The sequence below is a fragment of the Chiroxiphia lanceolata genome, chromosome 13 (genome assembly GCF_009829145.1).
Source record: "Chiroxiphia lanceolata isolate bChiLan1 chromosome 13, bChiLan1.pri, whole genome shotgun sequence".
NCBI lineage: Eukaryota > Metazoa > Chordata > Aves > Passeriformes > Pipridae > Chiroxiphia > Chiroxiphia lanceolata.
In genome coordinates this window covers 2,613,941-2,625,907 of record NC_045649.1, presented here as the reverse complement: position 1 = coordinate 2,625,907, position 11,967 = coordinate 2,613,941, and the positions used below count along the sequence as shown (strand labels likewise).

General features: G+C 54.0%; 2 protein-coding genes across 2 annotated transcripts; both read right to left on the bottom strand.

Annotated features, from left to right (window-relative positions):
• Positions 1-236: 236 nt before the first annotated feature.
• LOC116793462 (C-C motif chemokine 5-like) lies at positions 237-1,952 on the bottom strand. The gene is made up of 3 exons (XM_032701338.1): positions 1,670-1,952; positions 913-1,018; positions 237-549 (listed from the first exon to the last, which is right to left on the bottom strand). The coding sequence occupies exons 1-3, from the start codon at positions 1,734-1,736 to the stop codon at positions 459-461; spliced, it is 264 nt and encodes an 87-aa protein (XP_032557229.1). The 5' UTR covers positions 1,737-1,952; the 3' UTR covers positions 237-458.
• Positions 1,953-5,164: 3,212 nt separating this feature from the next.
• Positions 5,165-6,514, bottom strand: LOC116793577 (C-C motif chemokine 14-like). Its single transcript, XM_032701524.1, has 3 exons — positions 6,358-6,514; positions 5,860-5,971; positions 5,165-5,484 (listed from the first exon to the last, which is right to left on the bottom strand). The coding sequence occupies exons 1-3, from the start codon at positions 6,512-6,514 to the stop codon at positions 5,379-5,381; spliced, it is 375 nt and encodes a 124-aa protein (XP_032557415.1). The 3' UTR covers positions 5,165-5,378.
• Between the last annotated feature and the right edge of the window lie 5,453 nt (positions 6,515-11,967).

Here is an 11,967-nt window from a genome sequence, read left to right as displayed (position 1 = left end):
TAGGGGCAAGGATAACCTCACCTCCGTGTCCTTGACCTGTGGGTCAAGACCTGGCTCTGCTATCACATTCCCAATGAAGCACACTGTGACCAGGGATGGTTTGCTCCCCGCCCGGAGAAATGTGCTTGTGGCAGAGGTTTTTTTGGGTCACACCATGCCCTGGGCTTGTAGGATCTGCTCCTTGGGCTAGAAGAATCAGGAAAAATTCAGACAACAACTTATAGCAATGAGTCTTTATTATAAATATTTGCTCCACTGGCACAGCCTGGCAGGGCAGGGGCAGCAGGAGGAGCTTGGTGGCCGGCTGGTCCCTGATGTAGTGACACCTGATCCTGCCAGGGTACGGGCTGGCTCCACCTGCAGTGGTGGTGCCCACTGCCAGCAGCCTTTGGAGAAGGGCTGTGAGCACCCAGTAGAGACAGGAGGACTGGATGGGCAAGTGGGATGGTGGATGGAGTTCATTCTTTCTTTTGAAGCTTTTCCATGGCTTTCTTCACCCATCGCTTCTTGGGGTCAGCACAGATCTTGCCACCTTTGGCAGCCACAATCCTGCAAGGAGAAGGTGAGGAAAAAGAGTGAAAATGTGAACTGTGAGCCATTCCCTTCTCATTCTCCCCTTCCCTTGTGCAGCCCCATCCTGGATGGAGGCTTGGAATCATCTCCAGCAGTCCATGGCCTCCTTGGGGTGATGGTTTGTGTCTGAGTCTTCCCAGACCACTGGCTTAAGCAGGAAGCACTAAAACTTATTTTTTCCCCCCTTTGCCCACCCTACTGAGCTGCTTTCCTGCCACAGCCCCCTCCAGGCACATGCCCCTGGCCTGGGACTGAGCCATCTACAGGGTGGGATGGGAAGGAGGAGCTGCTCCAGCTCCCCACTGTGCCGGGGTGGGAGGCAATCCCTGGGATACTCACACAACTGCAGGCATAGGGCAGTCAATGGGGGTCTCATAGTAGCTCTGCACGTGTCGGACGGGTCTCTCTGCGTACTCAAAGCAGCATTCGATGGGTCTGAAGTGGGCTGGGAAGGGAAGGGAGGAATGTTTTAAACGGCCTTGGCAGCATTTTGCAACTAATCGCATCACCAGACAGTGACACCACAGGATGTGGAACTGTGGAGCTTCTCAGCAGCTCCTGCAGGATCCCACAGCAGGGATTTGCTTCCCTTCGAGGCAGCAAGCACAGGACTGGGATGTGGACAGTGGTGGGGAGGGGAACAGCACAGGACCCGGCACCCCACAGCCCGTGTTGCTGCAGCCACCAGAGTGCACGGTAAGGTCGAGCTGCTCGCTCTGGGGATGAGGTTTTGGGGGTTTCCAAGGCGGGGGCACAACTTGCAGGGCGTTTTAGGAGGCTCCAAACAGCTGAACGTGCTCCCCCCGTCCAACCACTTGCTCATCCAGCTGAGACCTGGGGAATGGCTGCCAGAGTCTCCCCCAGGCTCCTGCAGGAGCATCTCCCCAGGGCCAGCTTTGCTGAAACCACCCAGCACCTTCTCCATCCACCCCTGCATCCCTGATGTGCTGCCCTGCCCTGACCAGGGGGTTGCTGCTCCCGCCAGCAGCACCACTCCCACTCCCTGCTGGGCTTTCCTGCCCGATCTCCCCAACAGGACATCCCCAGTGGGGACTCCGAGCCCGGACCTGCAGCAGTGGCCCACGAGGTGCCTTACCTGTGGCACAGTGCAGGGAGAAGGTGAGGAGCAGGGTGAGCAGCAGGACTGTCCTTGCAGTGGCCATGGTGGCTGCGTGAGGGCTCTTCCTCTGTCCTTTGTGCCTCCCTGCCTGGTGTGTCCGTGGCTTTGGCTCCGTAATTTATCCTCCTCATCCCGCCCCCTCGGGCCGCTCTTCCAAAAACTTCAGACGTGTTCTGAGAAGCCCCTTCCCAGGGACGAGGTGGTTTCTGTCGTTTATTTTTGGGGCACATCCAGTGGGGGGGGGTGGAAAAGGTCGAGGAGGAGGGGGGCAGCTACTTCTGCTTTCTGCGGAAGCCGTGACGCCGTGAGGGGCTTCCAGGAGACTCTGGGGGAACTGAAATTTACTCAGGAAAGCAGATTAAACCATATTCCCATGAAGGCAGAGAACATCAGGTCCAATGCTCATCTGTTTATTTCTAACAGGAGAGACAACCCACAGTCTGAGTGGGAACGAGTCACAGGTGGGTTTAATTGGTTTGGCCAATTAAGTGACTAATGAGTCCCCTCCAAACCGGCCTCCCCAGCCACCCTGGCCATACAGAGGGTGTTGGGTTAGTCAGTGAAGCACTCTGGGATGGGATGTCAGGCAGTAAAAGCCATCCTGGACCAAACTAGCAGGGACCTCAGAGCAGGGGCTGGCAGAGATGCTTTTGGTGGGTTCAGGAAACTTTATAGAAGGGGGAAAAAATGGGGCAGTGACAGTGGGGTGTCTAAGGAGAGTCTGGGTCTGATCACAAGTCTGAGCCCAAATGTTGCCTCTGCCTCCCACATGAGCACTGGGATCAAAATGAGAGGGTCAGAAGGATGGAGGCCTGTGGCCATCAGTTCAGACAGGTCATTTCTGCAGGGAGATGGGGTAGACCCTACTACAGCCCCAGGAGAGTCATCCCAGAGCCCAGAGAGGTCCCCAAGGGCAGGAGGGGCAGGTGGCACAGACACTGACAGCAGCACCACCAGCTGTGCAGGGATGTGTTCCCCAGGAGGGCAGGATGAACCCCGTGGTCTGTGTGTGAGGAGGGGGTGAGGACCTGCTGGGAGCCCCCATAGGACAGTGGTGAGTGGGAGCACAGGAGGGGACCTGGCTGTGGCTTGGGGATGAGGCAAGCCAGGGCTTCTCAGAGGAGAACAGAGGTAGAAATGGACTTCCTTGCAGATTATCTCATGTTCGCTGTAAGAACACGTTCCCTGACTTCTCTGTAAGAGGAAAGGAGAAGGAAACAAATCAAATGTGCTGAAAATTCTGATTTAGAAGAAATAGCCTGCACAACATGGGGTCTGGTGGCCTGGCACGGGCCAGGGTGGCCACGTGGAGAGCTGGGCAGAGCACGACTGGGTTCTGATGCTGCTTTCCTCAGAAAAGGGCTCTACAGACAGAAAACACCTGACACGCAGCAGCTCCTGAGTCCTCTTCTCTGGACCCTGCATCCCCCCAGGTTCTCCTGCCCTCCTTTTTGCAGCTCCTGCCACGTCCCTGATGTACAGACCCTCGAGCCCAGCAGCTGCCAGGGTCACACCACCTCCTGGGCATGGGTTACAAGCAAAGGGCTGTAATTAAGGGAGAACTGAGCTAATGGTTTTTTCAACCATCTCCTGGCACAGAAAACCTTACATGCCAAGCCCTGAGCTCCCTTTTCAGGCTTGTTTGAGGCACCTCCTTTCCCTTAGCTAATTATTCCTGTCCCCAGTCCTACAGGAAGCATTAATAGATGCCTCCACTATCTGCCCTTTGTAAAGCAAATCAGTGCATGTTGGGCCTGGAGAGGCTCCACAAAGCTCTGGAGGACTGGGGTTCCCTCTGTGTCCCTGTCCCAGCAGTGAACCTTCAGGTTTGGCTTTAGTCTTCTCCAGGCTCTTCAAACCCAGGGCGCTCCCAGCAACCTCCCTAGCTATTCCCACTGGTGGCACAGCCTCTTCTCCAGGTGTTCTCCAGCCTCTTCTCCAGGTGCTCCTCGTTAGGCAAATGTAAAAGCAAGCAGGCCTCTGTGTGGAGAGAACAGGGGGAGACAGGCTGTGCATAGGAGTTTATAGGTGTCCAAACCACCTGCAACCTCACTAATAATTAACAATGGAATACAAATTTTTTTGACTAAGGAAAAACCCCACTTCAGGAATTAAAATGGGGTAGGCATGGATGAAAAGGCCCCAAAGCAATGTAGAGAAGGGGAAATATTCTCTGACTCATATAATCTTTTGGGGTTTGAGTGGGTAATCATGAAAGTTAATAGTTTAACAGCTTACATGTGTGTGTGATAAATGTCGGTGTGGTGCCGAGGTCTGTGCTGCATCCATGCCACAGCTGTCAGGAGAGGGCACCAAGTCCAAGCAAACAGGGTGACTCCACGGTCTGAAAGCTCAGTAAGGATAAAGGGAACAGTTTAAGAGGCTTTCTCAGGCTGAAGCATCTCCCGGTGCACCCACAGATCTCCACCTGCCTCTTGGTGCCCACGAGACCTCCGGTTCCCAGACCTGCAGTGTGCCAGGGGCATCCCTCAGCTCTGGGTGGGGTTTGCCTCTGCTGTGAAAGCACCTCTGAAGCTGCTGCAGCCAAAATCTCCTTCCCCAAGAGCTGGGAGTGCTGACAGGAGGGCTTTCAGGGTGGCAGCTGCTCAGGGACTGGCTGAGCATCATCCAGCTGGTGGTAAGTGATGGCTTTTTTGTGACTTGGTGGGTATTTTGGGTTGGTTCTCTTCCCCCCCCCCCCCCCGCAATTGAACAGTCACAGGAAAAGAAAGAGGACATGGAGACATTCAGAATCACAGCTTTTGTTTCCCCAGGTCACTGTCACATGTGGTGGAGCTCTGCTCCACTGGCCATGGCTGAACACCTCCCTGAGGGTGGGAAGGAGTGAATGAATCCCCTATTTTGCTTTACTTTTGTGCGCAGCTTTTGCTTTATATATTAAATTGTCTTTATCCCAACCCATGACTTCCCTCACTCTTGCCCTTGCAGTTCTCTTCAACATCCCAAAACCCTGGCAGGGATCAGTGCTGAGCTCCCAGGGATCCTGGCAGGGGTGGGATTTCCAGGGCTGTATGTTGGTGAATCCTTTGTCTGCTTCAGCATCCCCTGCCTGTCCTCCCTAACCAGGGAGGTCTGCAGAGAAACCCTTCCCCTGCAGCACAGCTTAGAGACACCACAGTCCTGGGGCAGATGTGGCAGCCAGGCCGTGCTCCTGCACAGGGCAGCACAAGGCACGAGCTGAATCCTCTAAGCACCCATTTTTGCACCTAAAAGCCCTCAGCTGGGTCTCCAGCCCCTTTTGGGTTCCCTTGAAGCGAGTACCCAAATGCCCTGCATCCATACAGTGCCATCCATGCCTGTCCCTGCCTGCCCCAGTGAGACTCAGTGGGAAGAGCCCCCATCCCACCCCAGCCCCTCAGCCAGCTCCACACCTTGACCTGCTGGCAGCAGCAGCAGCGCTGTGGGGCTGGGAGAAGAAAGGACACCACTCTCCAATCTCACATAAACTAAACTTTATTTTGTAGCTGTGATCAGCAGGCAGGTGCTGGCAGGACCAGCAGCACTCCAGGGGCTGGTGCCTGGCTGGTGGACACGGCTCAGGGCTCTGGGGAGTCAGTGTCCCCCACCAGCAGCTGAGACCTCTGCATTCCTTTCTGGGAGGATGGTTATAGACCCTCCTTCCCACCAGAATTTGGGTAGCCTTAACCAGGGCACCCACTCTACATCATGGGGCATGAGGTTCTTTCCTCTTCTGGAGCTTCCCAACTGCTCTCTTCACCCAGGGCTCTTCTGGGTTTGCGCAGACTTTGGTCCCGTTCTTGGTCTTAAACCTGCCGAGGTTAAAGGTGAAGCTTTGTGAGAAATGACAGCTGTAATCCCACTCATGCCCATGCCATCCTCCCTCCCTGATCTTTCTCTATTCTCTTTGGCCCTGCATGCTGCCCCTGGTACTTGATGTCCTACCATCAGCTCATGCTGCAGCCCAGCACCCTCTAGAGCCTGTGCAGAGCCTTCAGGAGCTGCGGTGGACTCATGTCCTAAACTCTGCCCTGCAGAAGTGCCCAGACAGGGCACTCATGCCCTCCCCTCTTCATGCTGCAAAACCATGGAGGCTACACAGACCTGGCCCTGTCCTGTTACCAGATGAACTGAACCTGTGCTGGCTCAGAAGACAGCACAGCAGTGGGGAAATTACCAGGACTTACACAATTGCTGGGAAAAAACACTCCTTGGAAGTTGAATAGCAATCCTTCAGGTTTGCCAGCCGGAGAGCACCCTTTACATAATGGAAGCAGCACTCAGATGGAGAGTAAGGGGCTGGAGAAGACAAAGAGAGATTGTGAACACTGGCTGTGGAAGGCAGTTTGTCTTTAGGACCTTCCCCCATGACAAAGCTGATGCACACAGCATCCCCCAAACTCTGCAAATGCTGGCCTCCTCCTTCATTCCCTGGGCAGGAGGGGAGGATGCTCCAGGTTATTAGCCAGAACCAAAAGCCCTGCAGTAGCTCTGCCAAAACCACCCAGCTCCAGGAGCAGTTTCCTTCCTTCCCTGCCCCCCGGGATGTGCAGCTCTGCCCTGGCCAGGGGGTTGCTCCTCCTGCCAGCAGCCCCATCCCTGCTCCACACTGGGGTTTCTTGCCTGACCACCCCGGTGGGATGACCCTGAGTCCTGACCAGAAGTGGTGCCATGAGGTGCCTCACCTGCTCTGGAGTGTGGGGAGAGGGTGAGGAGCATCACGAGCAGCAGGACTGTCCCTTGCAGGGAACATGGGGCTGTGGGAAGGCTCTTCCTCTCCGGGTACTGCTCTGCCTCTTCGGAGGAGCTCAGCTGTGAGCTCAGGCAAGGAGGAGCTGCCATTTATCCTCTCCAAGCCCTCCCCTCATTAGCCCTTTTCCAATAATACGTAACAAATTCAAGGAAAAGTTCTACCCTTTCCTTGCCCCTGGGATTTCCATGTCCACGTGGGATCATCGGGGTTATGGTCTGGGACAATACCTGGAAAGACAATGAACTTTGACAACTTCTGTGTTCACCCAGACAGGGACAGCCACGAGGGAAGTGAAATCTTCCTCTGCAGAGGTGTCAACTCGAGAGCTCCCAAGCACTCAGAGAGGGGTTTCATGGAGATAGGAAAGACAAAGCTCGTTGTTGCATGCAAAGTCCCTTTCCAGCCCCAGAGCCAACACAAATGTGCTGGAGATGGCTGAGTGGCTTGTGAATTCCTGAAAAGCATTAAGCAGAAACACGGTGACTGCTGCTGCCACCAGCCCTCTGTGGCTGGACAGCTGCAAGTTATCAAATACTGGCAGAAATTGTATCACGTTCCACGCTGTTACTATGGAGAGGAACAAAAATCTCTGTTCATAGCTGGGAAGTGTGGGGTGAAAAGAGAAGGAGGTGTAGTTGAGCTCTTCCTTGTGGATGGGTCTGGCTTAGCCCCTGGATTCAGGATAGGGCAGGAGTCAGCATCAAGCTGAGGGGAATGGATGAAAAACCAGGTGTTCCAAGTTTTTGAGTGTCTTTCATCTTCCATCTTCCACAGCCTTGAAGCATCCCAGATCTCTGTGTTAACCTGGGGGACAGCTTCTTCCCCCCTTGCTGGACTCCCCCTTCCATCAGACCTTCTGCAGGTCCTTGTCAGTCATGCTCAGCCCCTGCTCTGACACTGTTTTTGTTACTCCCTCTTTCTAACCAGGCTCTAAGTGGATGCAGGGCACCACAGTCCCCCCTCACCCTCTGTGAGCTACCCAGGGGGTCACCTGGCACCCCCCAGCCACCCTCTGGAGCAGGACATTGTGCCTGGGACTGGGTCATCCCTGGGTGCCTTTTAAAAGACTTGGGGGAAAACCACCCACTGCTGAGAACTGCTCTGGTCATTCCCATGTCTCCCAACCCCCAGCTTCAGCTGGACACCTCTCCTGCCAATGAAGGCTCAAGGAGCCCAGGGGGGTATGATGAGGCTCTTCCCAGCCCAGTAGAAACTATTAAAACACTAACTCAGGCCCGTGTAGCTGCTGTGCTGGCTCAGCTGCCATGGGGAGATGGAGTCCCTGTGGCTCAGAAGCACGACCTGGCCCGGGAGGAGCTGGTGTGAGGTCACCCACACTGTGCAGCCACCAGAGGACTACAGAGAAAGTGTTTCTAAACAGGTCCCACATTCCTCCCTGCATGTGCTCAGCCCAGGGACTCAGTGTCCCTCTGAGCTGTAATGAACTCCTCCAGCCCTCCTGCTGATCCCCTAAACCGTCTTTCCTTTCTCCACAGCTCTGTCGATGTTCTCTTCCCCTTGTGAAGCTTCTGCAGAACTGCGCTTGCATTTCTGGCAGAAGGTCTGGCCTAGGATGCTCTGCTTCCCCTTTCTCAGGTTTTCAAGCCATGTTTGTGGAAGCCAGATGATTCATAACTCCCTGGAGACCTTTTGATGTTTCTTCTTTTGGAAAGGGAAACTGATGTGCAGACATTAGTTGATGAAAAGCTATTTGCTGGATTGCTGGAAAGCCCCGCTGCCAGCCCAAGTTTCCCTTTCATTTGAATGGACTCTGAACAATTTGCTTGTTTACGTAAAAAATAAACAGCATCCTATTTGTTCTGTAAGAGGAGGGGGAGGAGGGAAGCTGAGGGGGCAGCTCAGGTGCAGCCTTTCCCAGCAGTGATGCCAGTGAGGGGAGGAAGGAGCTGGGCAGGAGCTGGGCAGAATGAGCCCCACGCTGGGAAGTGGAGTCCCAGTGGGTGACTGAGCACACCCAGAGGTGCTGGAAAACACAACCACATGATCATCGTGCACTCAGGAAGGCACAGCCTCTGCACTGCAAGAGCAGCAGGGCTACCAGGGCAGGAAATGTGCTGAGCATCACCTGGGCATCACCAATGCCTGAAACTGCCCCTCAGGAGGCAGTGGGAGGGGTTTAAGTTTTCTCTGTCTTCTTCTGTTCTACCCAGTGTAGTTCGAGTCTTTTCCATTTACAATATGAAATGTTCTAGTTTTGCTTCTTTCAAACTCTCAGCTTTCTGAGTGTAAAGCCCTTCCACATTTCCTTGGGGTGCTCACTGAAGGGTCTCCCCAGCTCCATTTTGAAGCTCTGGTTACTCAGGATGTAATCACGAACAAAAGGCGATCGATCCTCTTGTTTCTTCCCGGAGTCAGAGCTCACCCTGTGGCTCCAGGCATGACTGTGCCAGGTCCTACAGCCTGGAAAGACACTCTAAAACGAGGAAAATGAGAGTCTCTTCCAAAGGCTGCTTCCTACAGACGGACACTGGGGACCACCAAGTACTGTAAGTTGGTGATCCAGGACGCATCCTGCGCGGTAAGTCCTGCCCGGAGCCACGAGACACGGAGGCCGCAGGAAGGCTGTGTCCAGGAGCCCTTCCCCAGGGTTCTGTCAGCCCTGATTTACTGGGCAAGCTCGTCCACTGGCACAGGGACAGAAAAGAAACTCCCTGGGGCGGGGCAGGAAGCCCTCACCACCGTGGCCAAGCGGAGGCAGAGGTGGATGCACGTGAGCCAGAAACGGGAAGCTGACTCCACTTTGCTGAGGAAGATTAAAAGAAGGATCTGATGCCAATTTTCTCTGAACACTCTGAAAAGGAAACATTTTTTCTATTTTTATCCGGTGAGGTTAATCAACTGCCTCAGGGTTAAGTGAGGGTGGACCTGGGGTATCAGGGAGACTCCACGCTGGAGAGGCTTCTGTGTCAGGTGGCTAACAGGGGAAATGATGCCTGGTGAGGACTCAGCCTCCTTTTTTCAACCCTGACCCCTTTTGAGCTCCCAGAGTTTAAGCTGGCGATAGAGAGATGCTTCAGCTCAGCTTTTAAAGCAAAGTTGTGATAACGGAAAAAAATAGGACTGGAAGCAATTGCAGCCTAATTGTCAGTGATTTAAATCTGAGCAGGGTTAGTCCTGATAATTCCAAGAAGGCACTATAGCAAGTTATGAATTTCAATGCTCCTTAGTATTTGGTTAGGATAAAACCCAAGCAATTAGAAAAACAAATGCAGTTAAAGAATGTGAAGAGAAAGACAGGTTAAGGCCCTCAGATATTGTAGTGAAAAAGTGTTTGTGATGGCTGCGTTTGGAGCTGGAAAGCTGACATCACATCCCTCCTTGGAGGGTGCCTCTCACTTTTTTTTTTTTTTAAATTATTTTCTTCATGGCAGAATTCAAGGGTGAATTCTGAAGGATGAGTTCTGAAGGCTCAAGAAATGAGTCTTCCTCCATCACCTGGGAGAGTCACTGAAGGGACATGATCTTGCAGAGTCCTGACAACCTCCGTGTTACCCAAGGGGGACATCAGTGACAAGAGCAGACCTTGCAGTGACAGGAATGGGGTACAATCCTCCTAAAAATGGAGATTAGGCAAACACAAACCCTGGCAGACCCACAGCCATGCAGCAGAACTGTGGCTGTGCAACAGGGAGCCAAACAGCTTCTGCTGAGCCAGCGGTGTGAAAGTGGTGCTACTTCAGCTCGACCAGAGGCTCCCCCAGTATGATGTGAAAGCTCTTATGCAACGTTTCACAGGAAAACCACAGTGCCAGGCAGGGACAGACATGTCATAAACCACAAAACAAGTCTCAAACCAGACAGGATGGAGGTGGCCATGTGTTTGCTTCGCAGGAATCACTGTGCACCTCGCACATCGCCCTGGAGAGAAGTCAGGGCTTGGAGAAGATGATGGCAGAGGCCCAGACTGCAGGGAGCAGTGAGAGGGGACAAGGCTGGAGCCAAGGGTGACCCCAGCACAGGCAGTGTCCTCGTTAGTGAGGTGAGAGACCACAGAGTCTGAGCACAGGGAGCAGAGCCAGAGGCTGGTCAGAGGCTCCATCAGCAGCCCCAGGCAGATCAATGTAAGGAAGCAGATCCAGAATCTGTTTGGGAGGGTTGGAGGAATCCACCCAGCTGTAGCAGATGGGGACAGAGACAGGGCTCCAACACCAGAGGGTCCAGCCAGCCAGGAGACAAGATAACTACAGTATAGATCCAAGGTCTGTCCAAGGGATCGGAGCAGAGCCAGGACTGCAGACCAGCACTTACAGCACACCCAAAGCAGGGACCACAGGCTAAAGCCTGAGCTTAGATGTGGCTTCTGGTCCTTGGGCAGAGGGTTGGGGGGTGTGTGTTGTGGGGGTGAGTCCACTCACAGATGAGGCTGGTCAGGATGATTAAGGCCAATTAGTGCCCTCAAGGCCTGGCATTGTGCCATCTGATGGATCCTGTAGTGAGTGAAGGCATGGAGGGGAGCCCATATGGGATCCCAGTGACTACTCCTTCTCATAAGGTCAATCAAAATAGCTGGCTAGTGACGAGGTGGAGACGATGTGGAGTTGGAAACCAAAGACATGGGTCAGCAAGAGGTGAGAAGGGGCACACCATGACCGTGGGTCCCCCATCTCCAGTGGGCTGCAGGGAAACCTCAAGGCAGGACACGTGTCTTGCACACGAGGTGCAGAATGCAACCCTTGTCTCACCTGAGCAGAACAGGCTTGGCATTAGTTACCTCCTGCACCAAATTCTGCACCTGAGGCAGCTCATGGCCCCCCAGGAGAAGCACGGGAAGGTGTGTGGAGAGACACCTTTGGCACGAGGTCTTTCCCTGCAGTCACAGAGTCACCAGCAAAGCCAGCGAGCGTGTGGCACCCACAGCCCAGGGACCGGGCATCCAAAGGCTCCCGTGCTGCTCCGGAGGCTCAGCCCTGAATGGCCCCACGCCGGCGCCTGCTCTGCTGTCAGAAATGATTCATCGCTCCGGGGCCGCCTTCTCTGCACAGCCCCCTCCTTCCTCATCCGCCCTCCCCCACGGCAGGGAAGGGAAAAGAGAAGGGAAAAAAAGTGCTTTTGTTTTCACAGAGTTTCTTATCCTACCAATGATCTCTCTGGCCTGGTGACTCATCTGCGGGGCGGGACGAGGGCTCCTGGAATACGCGGGAGATGCTTTGTCCCTCTTGCTCCTTTCAGCTCCCCACTCCAGGCAAACCCCAGGGCACTAAGTCTTTCATGGAGCTGCCTTTCCCACCTCTCCTCCCCATCACCAGAGGAGCACGTAAGGGCAGCCCAAGCTCTGGCTGGGGTGGGAAAAGTCATAGCTCAGCCCTTGCTCTCTTGCCCTGTTACAGAACAGACTTGGAGGGTAATGTTTGTTGTTTGTTGGTTGCTGTTTGGCCACAGCTTTGGTTAAACAAAGCAAAAACCCGTCTGTTTGTTTTCTTTACTGCCTTAGAAGGATGGGAAATACAAATCCCTGTGAGGAAATATATTTCCTGTAAACTTTTGGCAAGACTGAAACCTTTAAAGAGTGAGGAGGTGAAGC

Bases quoted from the DNA above. Each gene is read 5' to 3' on its own strand.
- LOC116793462 (XM_032701338.1), bottom strand. From the start codon at position 1,736: ATGGCCACTGCAAGGACAGTCCTGCTGCTCACCCTGCTCCTCACCTTC. The intron at 1,019-1,669 runs GTAAGGCACCTC...TTCCCTTCCCAG, and splicing joins CTCCCTGCACTGTGCCACAG to CCCACTTCAGACCCATCGAA. The intron at 550-912 runs GTGAGTATCCCA...TTCTCCTTGCAG, and splicing joins TGCCCTATGCCTGCAGTTGT to GATTGTGGCTGCCAAAGGTG.
- LOC116793577 (XM_032701524.1), bottom strand. From the start codon at position 6,514: ATGGCAGCTCCTCCTTGCCTGAGCTCACAGCTGAGCTCCTCCGAAGAG. The intron at 5,972-6,357 runs GTGAGGCACCTC...TGTCTTCTCCAG, and splicing joins CTCCCCACACTCCAGAGCAG to CCCCTTACTCTCCATCTGAG. The intron at 5,485-5,859 runs GTAAGTCCTGGT...TAACCTCGGCAG, and splicing joins TGTTTTTTCCCAGCAATTGT to GTTTAAGACCAAGAACGGGA.